This window comes from Argiope bruennichi, chromosome 7, assembly GCF_947563725.1.
Source record: "Argiope bruennichi chromosome 7, qqArgBrue1.1, whole genome shotgun sequence".
NCBI classification, from domain to species: domain Eukaryota; kingdom Metazoa; phylum Arthropoda; class Arachnida; order Araneae; family Araneidae; genus Argiope; species Argiope bruennichi.
Window position 1 is genome coordinate 103241202 of NC_079157.1, and position 21380 is coordinate 103262581.

The following is a 21380-nucleotide window of genomic DNA, read 5'->3' on the forward strand; positions in this document are numbered from 1 at the left end:
TCCACTTCGGAGTGTAACCTGTCAGTTTCGATGTTCATAACAGCCCGTCTTATATTCTGTTTCAAGACATGCAGATTTGCTTAAGAGCAGCCACGATATTACAATGTATAGTGTAGAACAGTTTTTATCAGCAAAGCGTGCTGAGGTAAAGTAGGACTCATTAAACACACATCAACAGTCAATCACGAAAATAGTCAAGAATGAAATGCAAATAGGTGATCTTTCTTTCTCTTTTTACCATGAATGCACAGTACTGCTGTCACGCAAGCACTAGGAATTTTACATAATCCTTCTTGATATGCAAATTTCCTCTTTCGTACGTGACAGCATGCCAATATTTCTCCTGTAAGCAATTATTAGTACTAATTTTTTTTTCTGCGGAATTTTTTCCCCATTCCTTCCACAGTCTGTATATGAAATGTGATTTCATTTTCATTCATTCTTTCTAGTAGTAGAAGTTATTTTATGCCCATCTTGTAAATAACACGCAAAAAATCTGCATCAATGTACATCATAAAATATAATAAATAAATCTTTACTGGAATTTAAGTTACTGTCAAGACTCCTTCTCCTACGCTTGAGTTCTTCCTCAACAATCTCCTCCCAATACACTTCTTCCACTATATATCCAAATTCTGGGGAAGATAAGGAAATAGATAAGCCGAAATGAAGCATGTAATTTAAATTGATCAAAATTATTCGATTAAAGCAATTCTTCACCAAATAATTTCTTCTTCCCTTAACCCCAAATCTGGACTGGAAGAAGTGTATTTTTTTTCACGATAATACTTTGCATGTCAATATGAGTTTACCGAATATTTTAATAACATTTGCTTTTAGTATGGAATTCTTTTTGAATAAACTTTTCCAACTCTTTGGAATTTAAAATTAACAAGTTCAAAATTATCTTTAAAATTCAATTTATGCATATTCATATTGCATACTATGTTTGCTTCACTATAATACTAAATAGAATATATAAGTATGCGGGATTTTGAAAATAATAATCAGAACAATCGTGACGTTGACAGACTCTCTTAAAATTCACTACTTTTATACACTACTTTATAACACTTTTATTAGGAATATGATAGAAATTTTGATGTGCCCATTGCTGCTGATTCGCAAGATGATTAATTTTGTGTCTATCTCCGGATGCATAATGCAAAGTTTCTTAATATCTCTCAGATGTATTATTATCACACAATTTTCTTTAAAAAGAATTTAAAACAATTTCAGCATTAAAAATTAAAATGAACACTGAATGCAAAGAATTCATTTGGAAAAACACTCCTTCCAGCATTTAATACCAGATACTAAATCTTAAAAAGTAGAACTCATTCGATAGAAAAAAAATAAGAAATTTCTTTAAATAATGAAAAATGCTAACAACTTAAATTTATTTAATTTTATGATAATTTCTGTAATTGTCATTTTATTCAAATATTTAACAAAGGTGATGTTAGAAATATTCAGTTAATCCGGTATTAAATAATAAGGGAAGAAAACAAAAATAGTTCCATATATTTGTTTCATATTAATTTACAATGCTAAAACATTTTCAGGTAACTTTTAAATTATGTAAGAATAAAAATGTTAAAACATTTATTTAAAAGAATATAATTATTATAAATGATATGTAACAAGTAATAAGTTTGATAAGTAAAATCAATAACAAAAATGGAATTTACTTTTAAATATTTGTGTTAATAAAACAGTAATATCAATGAATTTATTTCATTTTCTTGATAAATACTGTAAGAATTGAATGTAATGACTTACCATCTGCAACTTCTGGCACTGTTTCGTAAAAGAAAATTGAATTTACATTAAGGGAAAAAATCATGAATTTTGAGAAACTATATGCAAAAAAGGAAGTTTTTTTTTCTTTCTCGTTCAAAATATGCCGATGAATTGCTTAATGACATGTTATCCTGAATTGATCACACTTAGAATAGCAATAGTTTTTTTTTTTTTTTTTGAATTGCTGTTATAGTAAAAAGAAAACACAAGATGCAAAATCTGAAAAAAACCTTCTAATCTAGCCATGTATTTATTTGATTTATATTACTTCTTAATATTTCATTTTATTAATATGTTTAATTATATACATTTGTAACTAATATTTCTTTGCTAAAATAACCCATCATATTGTAAAAAATCAGGCATCACAATATTTCATTTTTATACCAATTTTTGTAGCTATTGCTTTCAGAAATCTACACATATTTTTGAAAATATTTTTTTTAAGAAATTTTTTGTACTGATCCTTTATTCTGTTTATTCCATATCTTCCCTTATCATGTAAATATGCATATAAATGAATAATAATTTTAAGATGTGGAAATTTCGGTAGATCTTTAGCATCTCATTACACTTCTTCGGAACTTGAAAATCGTTGCATCTTAAGCAAATTCTTCATCAGAGAAAAAGAGTCACACGCTGCGAGATCAAAAGCAGAAATGATTGCAGAATGCTATGTTTTAATCGGAAGTTTGACATCTGGAGGGATATCAATATTGTGTTATGTGAAGGAGAACCCGTAACATAACCATGGTCATGATAGGATGTTTTGGATACTATAATCATGAGTGAAATGTTATGCATATTTGAATGATACCTGATCTGAATAGTCAGTCATATGTTACTCTTGGAATGTTCTGTGGAAAGATACATAATTCAATTACATAGAAAAAATATTTTTAAAACTCCGGAGTTTTCTGAACACATTAGCATAATTTGTAATTAGTAAGATAAATTATATTTATCTTAACAGTGTTTCCTTTTAAAGAAAATTTTGAAATTTCCATTGAGTTTGAAATCATTTCCTGGAATCTTTGTTCATTCAAAAATCGATTAGAAACGAAAGGCAAATGTTGAACGCTTTTTAGTTATGAATTCAGAGAATGAGTAATCTGGGGCAAATTATTATATGTATGGATACAGAATTTTCACTGGATTCAAATTGTCGGTTCCAGACGATTTTGAGTCAATATAATTTATTTGAGTAACAAAATTTTTCTCATGCATATTGCAGGTATTTTTAAGTTCAAATTACAAGCATTTAATTTTTTTTATCTTAGTTATGTGAAATAATGCAAATAAAAAGTTGTATAATGAAATTAAGTTTTATGAACGGAGTTTATCAAAAGAGTAAGATCAAAGAGTTAAGATGCTTAATATAATGCAATGCAATGCATGATTGTAACTGTAAAGACAATGTTTCTTAACATTAAAATTGAAGGTAATAAAGTACTAATACTTGAGTACAAAAATTAACGGATAAGAAAGAAATCATTCCATCAAACGATACTTCAAAACATAAGAATGAAAGTTTTAATCATGTAAAATTAGATAACTCAAATAAGTAATTAATATAGATATCGCATGGAAACATTAGCTTTTTTATTTAATTAATAATTTTAAATAATCTATAGAAACATAACTTTTCCCTCAAGCAGTTAATGTATGGGTGGAAGCAATAATAAAAAATTAAAATACTAATCTCCATAGTTCCGAATTCCCAAAATATATTTCTTTATTAATTTTATTAAAATGAAATTCATAAATTAAAATGAAAAATTAGGACAGAGCAATTAAAATTCTTACCAAGTCCTCCTATTTAAAAAATAAAATTCATTAACGAGTTAATTAAAATATTTATAATACGAATAAACACAAGTAAAACAATAGATTTTATTCATTAAATATTTAATTAAAATAATGTTAAGAAAAAAGAATTAGAATCCTCACCTGAGAGGATCCCTCCTGTACACAAAATAAAATATATTAAATAGTTAATAAAAGTATTAATAATACGAAAATATCTGAAATTAATCAATGGATTTTGTTCATTAAATATTTAATCAAAAGAAATTTAAGAATGAAAAATCAGAATAAAATAATTAAAATCATCAGTTCTAATGCCTCCTATTCACAAAATATAAATATTCATCAAATATATAATTATTAATTATACGAATAACAATTAAAATATTTTTTTTCATTAATTATTTATGTTAAAATTAAAGATTTAGAACAAAATTATTTAAATACTCACCTCCAAATCCTCCTATTTTCAAAATATTGCTCATTAATTAATTAATTAAAATGTATCAAATAATAGAATAAAGAATTCATAAATCATAATTCTGGAGCATATATGTAACAATGAATGCTATTAATGTAGTTCTTAATTATGGAATTATATTCTTATGTAAAATTCAATCACAATTTATATACAAAAATTTGGAATGAAATTAATGAAAATGTTTTATATTTACAGAATTGAAATAACAATTTCAGATAATCTCAACTATAAATGAGTGTCTTTCTGTTTAGAGTTTATAAGATAATATCTAAAATATAAATTTATTTAAATTGATGCATTATTCAAATTATGCATAGATAGTGAATTATAATTTCCCGGAAATATTGGGTAGACATAATCAGGTTCCTTCCATATGCAATTAAATATAAATAGCATAATTATAGATTATTTAACAACTTTAATATATGTTCATTAAATTTAAATCTAATTTCAATGTGCTAACAAAAATTTTAATGATTTGAATTGTAGGTGTATTTCTAAGGTCATTATCTCTGATTTAATTTAGAGATTTAATTATCTCTTAAGAATTTACAAAATAGATTAAGAATTTAAAGCTTGTTTAAATAATTTAAATATTACCACTAGGGGCTGTTCCAGCTGTATCTGTTCCTAAAATAAAAAAAAATTAAATGATTAAATGTTAAAAACGAATCACCTATAAAATTATTTATTATTTATTTAAGAATACTTTTACTCAAGAAATTTTAGTTGACTCAAAATATGGAAATCCCTTAAAAATTATTAATGTTTCGTATGAAAAATATTTAAAGCGCAAATTGTTTTAAAGTTTATAATCCTGATTTACCCATGATATTTAGAAATTAAAAGTTCAAAAAAATATATATATACTGTATTTCAAATTTTATTCCCTTCGTATGAGTGACAAATTCAGGAAATTATATAATTTTTTTTCTGATTAATTATCAATAAAATCAACATAAAACACTTAAAGTTGCGAAGAAAAAATTAAATGGGGAGCACATATTTTAGAGAACTTTAGAAAATATATTTAATTACAAAGACGGTAATATGTTATATAAATATAATAGACATTCAATAATCAAACAGGTATCTGGCTAAACAAACCAACGGATTATTGAAGGTTCATTTAAAAAGTTTATTGGAATAGAAACATTTAATATTTATAACAGAAAATGCAAAACATTTTAAAAGAGATTATTCATAATTGAACAGTAATTCAAAACTATTTTTAAAAAATTTAACAGTATTCAAAATTTAAACAGTAACTATAGTTTGGAAAAATGTCCGCACATCCGCATTTAGTTAATTGATTTTCATTTAAAACTCTCCATTCGTCCTGCAGTAAAAAAAGGCCGGATTACTGAGTAAATGTATTCTTAAAATACAAAGTATCAGGTTCCTTTTATATGGGTCGAATATATTGCAGTTTAAAAAACCCAGAGTAGTCAAATAGAATTAAGATATTTTTAAAACTGAATTAATTATTATATTTAATTAAATGAAATAATATTAATATAATGTATTATAGAAAAAAAAGAAGTGAAATATCCGATTTATTTCTAAACAAAAAATGTTAAAATCATAAGCTTCTTAAACTAATAATGAAACATTATAAAGGTAATACACAATTTTTTTATGCAAGAATTACTTACCAGGTCCTTTATGAAGAGAATACAAGAAAAACATAATATTTAAAATTAAAATAAGGTCTTTATAAAAGAAATAACTAAAATTTCAGAGCAATTTAATATATATTAAGATAAATATGTAAAACTCTCATGTATTTGCAATAATAACAATATTTACATTCTAAAAGTAAAATGTGCAATAAAAATTTTCAGATCCCTCCTGCGTATAATACATATAAAAAGCCAATTAATTGCCAAAATACTAGAAACTATTTGTTTTTATGAATAGAAATTATAAAAGTTCTTTAGACAATAATAAAATTCTATACTTTTAGCTGCTTAATAAAAAATATTCATTCCAATAATATTTAATAACAAATCCTTTCGATATTTCTGACTCAATATATCTTATAGAACGAAACATAAAAAAGTAAATATTTAAATAACTAAATAATATCCAAATAATAATTATTGTATTTTATTGCAATTCTTGGCCAGAAATATCAATATAAAATGAAAGAGAATATTCGCTCATTTATTAATGAACAAATTAAAATTACTTATCACGTGACAAAGTTTTTAATTAATATAAATGCCGGAATTAGAAAATTATTCCGCAATAAGTTCTGCTTATACAGTGCTTATGAAACTTGTCAGTCGGAGAATTGTATGTAAAATATTAAAAAAAAAAGAATATGTATGCTGACATGTTAAAAGATAAACCAAAATTACTCCTTTCATGCGACATCTATCTCTAACTATAAATTCTAAAATTATGAAAGTAATCCGTAATAATGTCGACTTATAGTTACCTCCCATGTCTGTAAAAATAATGTAGATATGTAAAATCTCGATTAAACTTTCAAAAACAAGTTATTAATTTTTTTTTTATACTTAATCGTCAAATGAACATATAATTGCAGTGAAATGGAGTACGATTTATTAGAGCATGCACAAACAATTTAAAAATGTATATAGAACTTCCATAATACATTTCAAACCACTTTATATATAATCCGCAAACATAAAATTAACAATTATTTTATGTTAACAATAAATTCCCAGAGAAGAAAAATTAAACCAAAGGAAATCCCCACATAAAACACAGCTCTATAAAATCTATAAAATCTTTTAAAATGAAAAAGTATACCAAATTTGAATTTATTAAAATCTCTGAACAAATATCGTAGGAAACGCGACCCTTATAAATAAAGGGATTTAAAACAGGATGGCCTGTTTCAGAAGATGAATGATAGGCTAAAACGAAGGAAGTGGGCATTTTAATATCCAAAAATCACAAAAACAATACAGAAATGTAAAATCTAGATCAAATTTTCATAAATGTATTATTTTTTTATTTATTTGTCAAAAAGCACATAATTGCATTAAAATGGGGTATGATTTCTCTGGGGAAAATATTTTCTGTGCATAAATAGAATTTCCATAACAATTTTCAAAATTAGAATAACAGAAAAACAGTGAATATTATCAATAGTTCTTAAGAGAAAAAAATATTCAACAAAAAAGAAATCCCCACAAAAAATACAAGGTATTAAAAGTTTTTAAAACACAAAAGCATATCAGATTTTAACTTATTGCAATATTTTTACAAATGTGGAGAAAAATTTAAATTTTATAAAAGAAGTGAATTAAAAGACGGTGATTTTTTTTTCAAAAAGCTGTCGATGCGGGTTTAATAATAACACTAAGTTTTGTGACAGGAAAGAGAGGCAAAGTAACTTTTTGCCTTATTTACTTTTTTGGAAGATCAATAGTCGAAAAAATTTTGGTGAATGGGAAGCAATAACAATGATTAAGTACACATTACTGAATTTATAATAAAACCACTATTTTAAATACAACAATAAAGATATAATTTTGAAAAGATATAGTAAAGAGTTAAATTATATCATTTCCTTGTTAGCACAAAATGTTCAATATTGTTACGATACCCAAGTAGTATTGTACGGCATTCTGAATATTGAACATCATTGCGTATATATTGCATAATATGTTGTGCTTATAAAGGTCAACTTATTATCCGATAAACAGCAATTTCTTTATTTTATGTAAAGGAGTTTTACAATGGAAGTTTTTCGAAAATATTAATATCTAGTTAGTCATATAATGTTTTAATATGGAAATAACATTATGCACTAAAAATTGGCTTTCATAAAGACCTTTCTTTTACTATAATAGTAATATGGTTCAAAGAAGAATAAAACTTTTTGTTGTCAAGAAAATTTCTTGGAAATATTGGAAGGTGATCTGTAACTCTTATTAAGTAGAGAAGTAGAAGGAAAAAAACTGAAGTTTTTATGAAATTTATTAAATGTTAATAGAAAATACCAAGATTATCTATTAATCAAATTATAACAGAGAGAGCCATAGTTTTGAATTCTTTTATAACTTCTTATCTGAAACAAAAGCATTTGATTTGTCTCAAGAATCCTCAAATCATGTCGAGAATAATTTCGTTAAAAGACTACTTTTACTTGTTTGGTTTTATTTGGTTTTATGCACTTTCTGTTTCTGTTTTCCTTACCAGTCATTTGAATAAATGAAAATAAAATTTGTTTATGAATACGAATTTTATTATTGAGCTTTTGAAAAAATATTAGATTGAAAAAGATTTTGATATATAAATTGCATTAGTTAACAGGTTTATTTAACAAATTGTTTTCAAACAACAATTCGCATTAAATGGACAATTATCCGGAAATAAATTATGTTATTACCTAAACATTGCAATGGATAGATAAGAGCATAGTGTCCTACTCATTTTAAAAGATTTTGCATATGATACGCGTTTTGTAGTTAAATAAATACAAATAAATGATACATTTTCTCTAGCGTTAATATTATTTCATTTGAAAGAACAGAAGTATTTTTCTAATAATTATTAAATGGATGACCACATTATTTTTTTAGAGAAAAATTAACAATTGATTATTAAAATACTCACTTTCAGGGCCTCCTGAATCAGGAAGAAAATAAAAACACTTTTATTTAAGAAATTTTTAATATAAGCTTTGAAAATAAAATATGGAATTACTGAGAATATCGGTAGAATATTTATAATTGATAGTAGTTTGCAATGGAAATGCAGTTTCAAATTTGGATCATTATTTTAGTCAAATCGAATGACATTTTAAATTTTTTTCAATAATATATAACATTAAGAGTATTACTTATATGCATTACACTTCTTCCAACTTTTATCAACTTTTGTATATCATAAAACGATTGTTTTTTATCTTCTCAAACTATTTCACAAAAAATTTGGTCCAGGAAAATAATTTTTCAAAAATACCTACGTCATTCTATTGTTGCTGTCCATGTATACTGATCAGTTTACAGCTATATATAAGGTATCAGCACTTTTAAGGACTTCGGTCATTACTTCTGTCAGCTTTCTTTAAAATGCAACATTTATTAAGGAAAAACTTTTTAATGTAAATTAATCATTAGAATTAATATAAAGTATAAGGAGCTCTATAATAAAAAGCATGGCGTAATCAAGAAATAAAGACTGTACAAAAATCAAACAATCGTATTTTGAAAAAATTATGATGAAGAAATAGCAAAATTTATAGTAGTTTTGATTGCTTATTCTCAAAACGAGACGACTGAAAACGTCCACGAAATATATATAAAATAGTATTTAATGTCAATACATAGTTTTCATAACTATTTGGACAAAGTTATTCTTACAAAAGTTGTTTAAGAACTGCTTTTTTATCTAGCAAATAATCAAATATTCACAGATGCCACTATATGGTCGCTAATATTTACTATATAGTCATCCAGTAGTTATTTACATATTAAATTTTAATTTACTATTTATATAAATACATATTTTTTCTTAGTGACCGAAACACTCGGGGGCATTAGATAACGGCTGCGGAAAATTTATAGTAAAAAATGTCTTAATAATTTAACAAAAGTTCATTATTATTCAAAAGATATTTATGATTATTAACGCTCCAATTAAGCCCAAATTTGAAGATTGAAAATACTTACCACTCTCAGCTGCAGAGAAACAGAAAGTAGAATTGAAAAAAAAAATTTTAATAAAAATTCAAAATCAAATATGAACCATGATTTTTTAATCATCAAATAAACAAAAAATTTATTTTTAAATTTATAATGTGTTCTTATAAAATATATAAATTATGCACACGTATTAGCACAAACCATAATAGAAAATTTCAGAATAGTTCTGAATACATAAAAGAATAACAGATTTTTAAAGTAAAAGATAAAAAAAGAACAGAAATCTCAAAATAATTTATAGCATATTAAAGGATTTGAAGACAAAAAAAGATGATATTGAATTTTAAATTAATAAAATTGCTGAACTTTATAAAAAAGCCCAATAAATCCTTTATAAACGCAGAGAATTAAAAAGAGAACTAGTTGAATACAGCGAACAACAGATTACAGGTGAGAATGAAGGAATCAATTATTTTATTCCAAAATACTTGAAGAAATGATTCAGACTTACAATAATTCCCAATATTTAATATTTCAAAGAACACATGTATAAGGATAAAGCAAATAAGGAAAGAGAATGGAACAAAGCAACAGAAGTGAATAAAAGTGCTATCATTGATTCAAAGTGAAATACTGTTATTTTTCAATTATGTTCACTTTAATAAAAATAAATGTTCGATTATAAAAATATAGAAATAATTTAAAATCTTCTATTTAGATCTATTTTTTTTTCTGTCTCGCACAAGAAAGTTCGTATAACAATCCAGGTTCATTAGAACGTATTGTTCGTAGTTATGCTTTAATACATAACTAATATGTATTAAGGCAATATCTATATTTATCAATCTATTTGAAACTATAACTCTATTTTTACGATGTACAGAATGTTCTTTTTTTACTATCAAATTACTTTTGTGGTAAGCGATTCAAAGAGCAAACAAAATATTTTTTTTCATTAAAGAAAAAGTGAAAATCTAAATGAAGAATTATTTAATTGAAAGACGAAACAATAATCGCTCGAAGAATAATTCTCATTTGTGGATTAAAAAAGTCTCAATAAATTGCATCGTTTATATAGAAAAAAATATTAATCTTTAAAAGCAGTCTTTACGTTACTAGAAAGCTTCAATGTGTTCTAAAACATAATTATCAGTGAATTCTCAACCGAGAATAATTCCTGTTGAATAATGCTAATAAAGGAATATCTAAGAACTATCAATGAAAATGTTTTCAAATTATTTTTCGTAACGTTGGCACGTATGTAGCTCGTTGGTTTATTTCACCATATTTCCAAACATCAAATTTTTTAAAATTCTAATTATCAAATTAATAATATTTTTATCCACAGATGCTATAAATAAATACAATTACCGGTTTGGAAAACATTCAAATACATAAGAGCTAGAAATATTATTCCTTGAAAGTTTAACATATATTATCTAACACTGAAACTCTTTTTTTCGCTTGAGATATCAGGTTTCATTTTAAACAATTAATTAATTTCGAAAATTCCAATGTTAAAATTAATAAGTATTTAAATAAAAAAATTTGAAATAATGATGTAGACTTAAAAAAAATAAAATACTCACGTCCAGGGCCTCCTGAATATCAAAAAAGCAATTCATTAAGATTTTAATTTAAAAAATTTATATTATCACAAGAAATGAAACGATAAATAAGAGAAAATGTACGTCAGTAAACAAAATGTTTTAATATTAATTAAAAATTTTCTATTATTAATAAAAAATGGAACAATAGTAAAAATAAAAGGAAATGTATAAGTGTAAAACAATTTATAATAAAAAAATTGTCTGAAAGGATAATAACGGTAAAATAAATCATTAATATTTGAAAAAAAAATATTGAAGATGAGAAAACTATTACTTTATTTCAATCTCATTCTTTATTTCAAAAATTTTGGAACATATTTTTGGAAGGAAATGGTGTTTATTATTTTCATTAGTATATATGTTTCAGTTTATACAGCAATTTGACTCTAGATCCAATTGAAATTTCTTAAGTGCAGGACTATTATAGGACTTGTGGGATTAGCATGATCAAAATTATAATACTAGGTTATGTTATTTAGGTTATTTATAACAGAATTCAAGTTATTTTAGTAGATTATCGTTTCTATCTCCTTATCTTCAATAATTTCAATACAGAAAATTAATTAGATAGACATTTAATAATTATGGTTGATAAGCAATAAAAAACTATACACCCAAGGCAAGTGTACAAATATGTCTTAGGAATCATGCATTAGAATTCTTTTCAAAGTATGTCAGGAAGGATGAAACTATAATTGAAAACTTTCTAATTTGCGAAACATCTTGTCTTAAAGCTTCATAATTATTGAATATTTCGATATAAATTTAGTGATTTAATTTTAAAATATTCTTTTGAAATAAGAGTTTACTCGCAATATTTCAAAATCCATTCAAGTTAACAATAATAATTTAATTATCACCGATCGATTACTTCCTTTTTTCAATTTCATACGAAAAAGAAATTATTAAACTTTTCTCAACTAATAAAGAATATTTTTCAACTTTGATAGAAACATGTGCTTTAGATTCATATCAAAGGTTAAAATGAAAATTATTTCAAGTACATCAAATACATTTTCAAAAAATTCAAAATATTGAGGACATTTCTGATTTAAATTCCGAATTAAATGTTGAATTATTTTGGAATTATTGAGTTGTAATCACAATTAAATAATTATTTGGATAAGCAATAAATAAATCGTATAATTATGGTACGATTACTTTTTTTCAATTTCTGAACATTTTGCTTGAGACAAAAATTTTGATAAATGATCGGAAATGTGAGTGATTGTTATAATTAAAGATCTCTAAATAATGTCAAGAATTTAGACAAATACTTACCAACTCGTTTTCCAGTTTCAGGAGCACCCCCATCTATGTCAAAAAATATATAAAACTTAGATGTTTAAAATTCAAATGAAAATGAAATATATATTTATTCATACTTATTATAGTCTTTAGCAGTTTTTTACTGAATGAATTTGAAAATTCACCAAAATTCGAAAGTTGGAAATCTATTTGTAAAACTGATTATATTTAACATAGTTAATTTTAATTAATATTTTTGCAAGCAGAAAATCACTTTTCTGAACGTTTAACATCAAAATCTTTATTAATTAAATTTCAAGGGAAATATACCTGAAAATTAAAACTTTTCCCTATCATGATTGATTTGTATAATTATTTAAAAAATACTGCTGAATTATTAATTAAATTCTTAAGGGACCAAAAATATAAATGTATTAAAATACTCAAGGAAATAAATGGAAGGTCAATGTTTGAAGAAAAGAAAGCTATAAAAATATATTAAGCTTTCAAATACGAAAATCATACATTATTTAAATATTTAATAAATGTAATATAACATATTTACGGAGATTTAAAAAAAACACTTTGTTCGCAATAATAACAGAAAGATTTTTATAACCTTCATAAAACAATTAAAGATATTGCAAAACGAATTTTGACATACTAACAGAATAAAAACATGATAAATTATTTTAAACATCAGTTTCTTTCATTTTAAAATATCAAATTCAATTTTAAATAAATAATAAATGCGGTAGATTTGTCAAAGAGCAAACAAAATTTTAAATTAAAAATTAGTAGCAATAATTAAAATACTCACCTCCTGGGCCTCCTATATTCAAAACACAAATAATTAAATTTTTAATCAAAACACATTTAATATTAATTAAAAAACAGAAAAAAATTGAACTAAAAATTTATATGGATAAAAAAAATACAAAATTATAAGGATAATTAATAATGAAACAGTTAAATAAAACTTTGGTATTTAAGGAAATAATAGTTAATATCAAATTTCTGTCATGGAATTATCCAAATAGTATAGCATTTATAACAGTGAAATTCTCAGTTATTTTAAGTTATATTTTAAGTAATTCTAATCTATTATATTTTAAGTAACACATAATATTAAGATTATAATTTATATATAGAGAAAGAACACTTGGAGTTTAGTTCCACGTCATATTTATGAAAGAAATAAAAAATATTATTATTTTTTTGATACAAATATTCTAATTTTGAAAATACTTAGGTACTTTAGAGTTTTAAGGTTTCTCTTTTATTGTTATATTAAAACATTTCCGTATTTTTTTCCTTCAAATCTGGAAACACAGTAGAACCGAACGCAAGCGCCTAAAATATATAAGATAATCTAGCGTTTTAATTATTTTTACAAGTTGCAGGAAGACTGACATTGTAATCCAATATTTACTTTCAAATAAATGCTATTTAAAATTTATCGATGATACTTTTTAGAAAATCAGAATTTTCTGAATATATTTCATAGCAGTTATCTGAAATAAAAGTTTAGCTGATTTTTTCATATTTCATTAAATAAATCTGAAATCAGATTACGCTTCTCATTTCTGAATTGTTAACTTGAATATTGTTTAAAAATTTATTATATAGGTAAATTATTTAAGGAAAGAAAAAAGGAAATGCATATATCACATAACATCTGGTATAACTTTAGTATAACTTTATATTTATTAATGAAATACTAAATAATATTTAATAACTTTAAATACTTCTTGCTTAAATTTGTCCTATCAACAAGAACTGAAACTTCAAAGATATTTTAAAAATTTCTAAGGACATATTTAAAAATTTCTACGACTACGTAGCAGGTGACAAAACACCTTTTTTATTACTGTAAAGACTTTCTACGAACCTTACGACGAAATAATTCTTCAAAATCAAAGTCATTAATTAATTACAAAAAATAATGAACCAGCTTTTAATGTTCTAATGATTTAGCAGGTATCACTCAAACAATGGATAAATACTTTTAACTATAAATATCACACTTATTTTTATGAATAGGAAAATATGTCAACACTTACCAACCATAGGTGCATCTAACAAATAAAAAATGGAATAAATTATATTAAATACACAAATATAAGTCAAGCAAATTTTAGATTGCTTCAATAAACAAACTTTAAAATATGGTATGATTTTCGTAAAAATTATGCGAGGAATCTCTACTTTCATAAAGCACTTCAATCAATACATTTTCTCTAACAAAACTAAAAAATAGAATGTACCCTTTAAGTACTTGTAAGTATTTAATATCTGTGGCATAGATTAAGTACTCTGATGATAAATCTACCATCCGAAAAAAGTATTACAGAGGAATAAAGGATCCTTATATATTGCTTTAAAAATTGGTATATTATTTAAAATTACAAAAACTGTTGCTCCCTTAAAACATGCATCTTCAGTAATGAAAATATAATAATTCCATTAATTATTCATTTAACACTTAATTTCTCTATCTGTGCCAGATTCCTTCGTTTAGTTCAAATATGTCATTTTCTGGAATTTCATAATAACATTATAAATTGTCAATACATATATCATTAAAAAAATTCATTTATAGAAATCGTAAATTATCTTTTTTGATTAGAAAGCTATTAACCCAATAATTTAATTCAAAGAAAAAATATCTGATTACTTTACAGATGAAATATGAAAAATAATGTGCATTTATAGAATGAAATAAAAGATATTCCTTAAAATTTCCTCGATGATATCTTACAAGGCGAGAGCACGCGTTGGAGAATTGAGCTCGGGATTAAATTTGGTATAATTGTAATATGCCTTTAGAATTTTCCTTCATTAAAATTTTAACACAAAACAGTCAGCTTATTTTAGCAAAATGGCCCTCAAATTTTCAGCTTAGCTTATATACCAATAATATGTGGCGTCAGGATAGCGAATTCGGTATGGTGTAGAAGCAGCATTCATTAGAGTTCTGGGTTGGTGTTTATTTCTGGGTTGGTGTTATTTTGCTTATTTGTTTTCTATCAAAATTATTTCAAATAAATTTTTAAATTTACAAATACTTTTAATACGTTTTTTTATTTTTTTCCTGCGAAAATATTTATTTCCCAAATTCTTGAATTATAATTTAATTTTTAGAAGAAGAATAACTATAAATGTATATGCAACTATAATAAAAATATTCCAAATTACAATAACAATTTAAAAATAGCTTTAATTAATGCTATTCATTTTTGTATGGAAAAATGTTTTGTCTCTTAATACTTGAATTATAATATTATTTTTAAAATAAAAAAATTATAAATGTAAATTTATTTTCCAAATAATTAATTTCAGTCGATTAATGAATACATAACATTTTAATATACGAGGAAATAATTTTTATAAAAGGAATGGATAAAGAAGTATTTAAATACTCACATTTGGGAACTCCAATTTTTTAAATAATATATCCAATTTTAAATATAAAATATAATAATTTAATAAAATATAAATAAAATGGTTATGGTTTTACAATGACTCCAACGTTTTAGAATTTTGACTTTTCTGCTTCATTATCATGTTCATACATTCGAACTTATCTTTTCTTCCAAATGTGAGAAAAGGTAGACCCGAAAGCAAGCGTCTAAAAATAATTCATATAATCAAATCTTTTTACACGTGACAGGGAGAGGAAAACCGTAATCTAATTTTTAGTAAGAAAAATAATGACTTGAAATTAGTGATTTTTTTTAGTATATGCACATTTTCTGAAATTGTTTGATAGAATTTATGTGAAAAAAAGTTAAGCCAATTTTCTTCATCTTTGAAGACAAACCTGAACATTATTATAACTAAAGGTATTCCAGTGTTTTATTTCTTAGTTAAATGGAAAAAATTGAATTGTTCTCTAATTATTAGAAAAAAATACAAGAATAAACGATGAAAACATTAAACTAACTTACAGAGATAATATATATATATATATATATATATATATATATATATATTTAATGATAACTACCATCTCTCAATGACGCGAAGTTTACGTAGTTAATGTAAAACTGATTTAACGTTTTATGAAAAATAATAACTCATTTTATAAAAGTCAAATAAAAAATTTATATCAACAATTTCAATTCAATATCATTTATTATAATTCAATAACATTCCGTCTTGAAAGGAAAGACCTGAGTCTTTTGTAAATACCAAGAACAAGTTATTTACATTAAAAAAATACAACTGGGCTAGTTAAATAATTTAAAACAAATTTTATATTTGAATGGATTTTAAACGCGTAATTACACATTTCTTTTTAAACAATCTTAATTTTACAAAAAAATTCATTAAACGTTGCAAAATTTTCAAATGATATTGGAGTTTTATGGAAAGAAACAAGATGGTTAAAATATTATTTTACTCGACATGTACAAAATTTTTTTAAAATGCAGATGACTCACCTCCTAAACCGGGACCTCCAGCAGTAGGGACAGCTAAGTGAAACAAGAGAATAAACTCAGGAATTAAATTTAAAAAAAATATTTAAACCACAAAATGAAAGCAAAATGCAAGATCTTCATGAAATTTCTGTTATTGAAATTACATTGGAAGCATTAAATTCTTGTTCAGAAAATATTATTTTATGAAGTAATTTATGAAAATATTAAAAACTCAAATTTCATAAATATCAGTAGGGCTCCTAATTTATAAATGTCAGTACAAATTACGCAAAAAGATTTTGCCATCGTAGAATATTTATTAGTTCAAACGACACAGTTTTCTTTTATAAAAAAATAATTCTAAATTGATTGTAATTTTATGCCTCAAAATAACCTGAAAGTATTTTGTAAAGTAAGAAAATTTATAATTTTAAATCTATTGAAGAAATTGCATAACAAATTTATATGTGTGAAAGCGAGATGTTAACAACATTATTATTCAAAAGTGTGAAGTGTAGAAATTACAATGTCTATAGTTTCGGCGATAGGTTTATTCGGAAAATATCTAAGATTTGGTCAGTTCCTTTAAAATATGAATTTCAGTTCTGTATAAATTACATAAACTCGATTTAAATTACTGCTGGTGATTATGAAATTTTTCTTGGAAATTTTGTATGTTCCGATAAATTTTTCAAACGAAATTGAAAGTTTGCCGAAAAAATTAAGATGATAGAAATATTGTCTTGTGTTTGAAAATTACTAATTTTTTGCAAATACATGTGACTCACCACCAAAACCAAGCCTTCTAGCAGTATTCATTATTAAATGCAACAAGAAAATAAATTCAGATTTTAAAATTAAAAAAAAATATGACATGAGCCGAAAGTAAAAATTAAAGTTCTTTATGAAACTTATTTTAGAAAATTTAAATTTTTGTTAGTAAAATTTTGATTTTTGTAGGAATTTTTGAAATATTTAGGGGAAAAAAATGACAAGGAATGTATTACTTTCTATATATCAATAATATAAATATTTCACAAAATGTAATTGTACATGGAAACAGAGATGAAACGTAAATATTTACCCCTGGCTTCTCATTTAATAATATATTTTCGTTATTATCTCAGTGTTATAAAAGTAATGAGATTCTAAGCAAACATTTGAAATTTCTTTTAGAGAAAAGAAAATATATTTAATAAAATAAATCTAAAATACATAGCAAAAATTCTGCAATAATTTAATATAAAATGTTCCGTTTAGAAATTACTAATTCTGTTTGATTATAAAACATAATGCAAATTTCATTTAGTAGCAAAACAGAGAAATCAAGTACCATTATAAAATTTTTAAAACATCAGCAATGCTCGTAGTATATAAATGTCAGTACTAGTTATATGAAAAAAGAATCGTATAATATTTATTTTCTTAAACAACCGATAAATATTGTGAATTCAATTTCTTTTATCAATATTGCCAATTTAATTTCTTTTATAAAAGTTATTCTAAAACAATTATAATTTTATGCTGAAAAATAAAAAGAATGTTTTACCAAATAAATTAGGAAATTTCTTAATATTAATCAAATTAAGGAATTACATAAATTATTTGAAATACCCTCTTATTTAAAAACAATATATTTTTAGCATAATTATTCAAAAGCGCAAGCTACAAAAATTATAACTTCAAATTAGATCAAGGCGATAGTTTATTCTCGATAAAAAGCCTGAAGTATGCAAAATTCCTTCAAAATTTATATATACGAAGGAATTTAATTTCGAATGAATTTTATAAACTATAAGCAATTTTTTTGAGATTACATATCAAATTACAGAATAGAATTCTAGAAACAAAAATGCAAATTTTCAAATCAAATTACATTTGTGACTTATCAATCAATAAAATCATATTATATTTAAAATTCATTCGTCTTACCTCCAAACTCTGCATCTCCAGCAGTAGGCACAGCTAAATGAAACAAGAAAATAAATTCAGAAATTAAAAATAAAAAAAATATTTAAACGACAAAATGAAAGCATAAAGCAAGTTGTTTATGACATTCCTGTTGAGAAAATTATATTAGACGCATTAAATTCTGGTTTAAGAATTATTAATTTCTGCAGAAAATTTATCAAAATTTTTAAAAAACAGGAAATTTATTATTTTCAAGGCACTTAATAGATTAACTAATTGCTGAGAAAAATAAGACGATTAATATACTATCTCGTAAACGAACATTACAAAAATTTTAAGAATGCAAGTCACGACTCGCCTCCAAACCCTGGACCTCCAGCAGCAGGCCCAGCTAAATGAAACAAGAAAATAAATTCAGGAAATAAAGTAAAAAAAAAAGTATTTAACTCATGAAACAAATGTAAAAAAAAATTCTTTATGAAATGATTATTTAAAAAATTTTAAATTTTAATTCAAGAATTTTTTTATTTAATCAATATTTTCAAAACTTTAAATGAAAAAAGAATTTTAAGGTTTACTGTATTCTAAATAAATTAGGCAATTCACAAAACAAAGTCTTGTTAGAAAACAAAGATAAAATATATTCACTGAACACCAACTCTTTATTTTAAATAATATAGTTCGGATTCGTTAACATCTCAATCCTACAAATAAATGACATTCCAAGCAAATATTTGGAATTCCCAATAAACGATGGAAAATATATCAAATATAATAAGGAAACGTAAAATATATAACAGTAATTTGATAAAAATATTTCGGTCTACAAAGAGATAGTAATAGGAAGAGAATTAATGTAATTTTCTGTTAATATTACAAACTTTAAATTTCATTTAATAACAAACATAAAGGAATTAAGCACTTATTTAAAATTTCAAAACTATCTTTCGCCCTTTTAAGTCATAAATGTCGGTACTAATTATGCCAAAAACTAAATCTATTAGTTCGTAGAATATTTATAAGTTCAAACGACACAGTTTTTCTTTTATAAGGAGTACTTCTCTATCTGTTCTATTTTTATGCTTCAAAATGACCTGAAAATGTTCCGCGAAGAAAATATTAATTTATGAAGAAATTTATCAAAATTTTAAAAATTCAGGAATTATATTGTTTTCTAGACACTAAATAAATTAAATAATTACTAAAAGAGATTAAATGATTAAAATACTATCTTGTTCTCGAAAATTGCAAACTTTTAAGGATGCAAGTGCCTCACCTCCTAAACCTGGACCTCCAGCAATAGGTACAACTAAATGAAACAAGAAAATAAATTCAGGAATTAAAATTCAAAAAATGTTTAAACCACAATTTGAAAGTGAAAAGCAAAGTTCTTCATGAAATTTATATTATAAAAATTATATTTAAAGAATTAAATTCTGGTTCAAGGAATATTAATTTATGTAGAAATTTAAGCCGTGATTCTAAAAATATTTGATACTTAAAATGGAAGGAAAGAAAGATATTTCTTTTGTAAATTCATTTGAAGTTAATCGTATTTACCTGAATTAAGGCTATTTACTTTTTAAACAAAATTTTTTTAAGTATTTTGAAAATCAGAAATTTATACTTTATTAACCAGAAAATAGTCGAATTTTTGAAATTAAAACTTTAAACATACCATTGTAACCATTTTTAATCAAATACCTCGCATAAATTTTTATGCGAGTAATGAAAATGAAGCAGTTATATGGAAAGAAATAAGAATGTATGCAAGAAAGGAAAAGCATAATCAAAAATAAGAAGATATACATATAAAAACCGAAGATAAAAGCGCGTAAATGCGGAATTTACCTTAAATGAAAAAAAAATAAAGTTCAATTAAAATTCTCATCTAAAATCCTTTTATCAAAATTAATCATTAAATTAATAATATGCATTATTTTTTTAATTATATTTTCCATTCTTGTCATTTTATATAGTATAGATTAGCTATCATAATATACACAAATTGCTTATTTTTGAGCCTAAAAGTAAAGTCGAAAGAAGCTAAAGTTATTTCCAGATACAGAAAATAGAAGACATTGATAGTTGAATTGAAATTCAAATATTTTGAAGCCCGTGAGAGAAAAATAGGTCAAACAAAATTTTTAAAAATTAAGTTTTATGCAGATATTAGTTGTATTATAAATATGTAGTCCTGAGAGAACAATGAGGGCATATAAGAAAAAGAACGTTCATTCATAAGTATTATTCATAAATTCTAAAAAAAATTTTATTGGGCAGTTTTAAAAAGTTTTTCTGAAACTGGAATAATTATGACATATTTTATTTATAGTTAAGATGCCCAAATTACTTTGAATATCGATCGTTTATGTACAGAAAAGTAATTGTCAAATAATTGCAGCCAAATATTCATCACGATTACAGACAATCAAGAACGCAAGATTACTAAAAAAAGGGTTGATTGGAA

General features: G+C 24.0%; 1 protein-coding gene across 1 annotated transcript in view; it reads right to left on the reverse strand.

Annotated features, from left to right (window-relative positions):
* Positions 1 to 501: 501 nt before the first annotated feature.
* LOC129975506 (uncharacterized) overlaps positions 502 to 21380 on the reverse strand; it is a 64101-nt gene continuing 43222 nt past the window's right edge. The window contains exons 15-24 of the mRNA XM_056088568.1: positions 20139 to 20219; positions 19269 to 19301; positions 18932 to 18964; positions 17021 to 17053; positions 14639 to 14653; positions 13396 to 13407; positions 12609 to 12641; positions 4691 to 4720; positions 1783 to 1800; positions 502 to 635 (exon numbers count right to left, since the gene is read on the reverse strand). Of these exons, the coding sequence (XP_055944543.1) occupies positions 502 to 635; positions 1783 to 1800; positions 4691 to 4720; positions 12609 to 12641; positions 13396 to 13407; positions 14639 to 14653; positions 17021 to 17053; positions 18932 to 18964; positions 19269 to 19301; positions 20139 to 20219 (422 nt within the window). The remainder of the gene's footprint in view (positions 636 to 1782; positions 1801 to 4690; positions 4721 to 12608; positions 12642 to 13395; positions 13408 to 14638; positions 14654 to 17020; positions 17054 to 18931; positions 18965 to 19268; positions 19302 to 20138; positions 20220 to 21380) is intronic.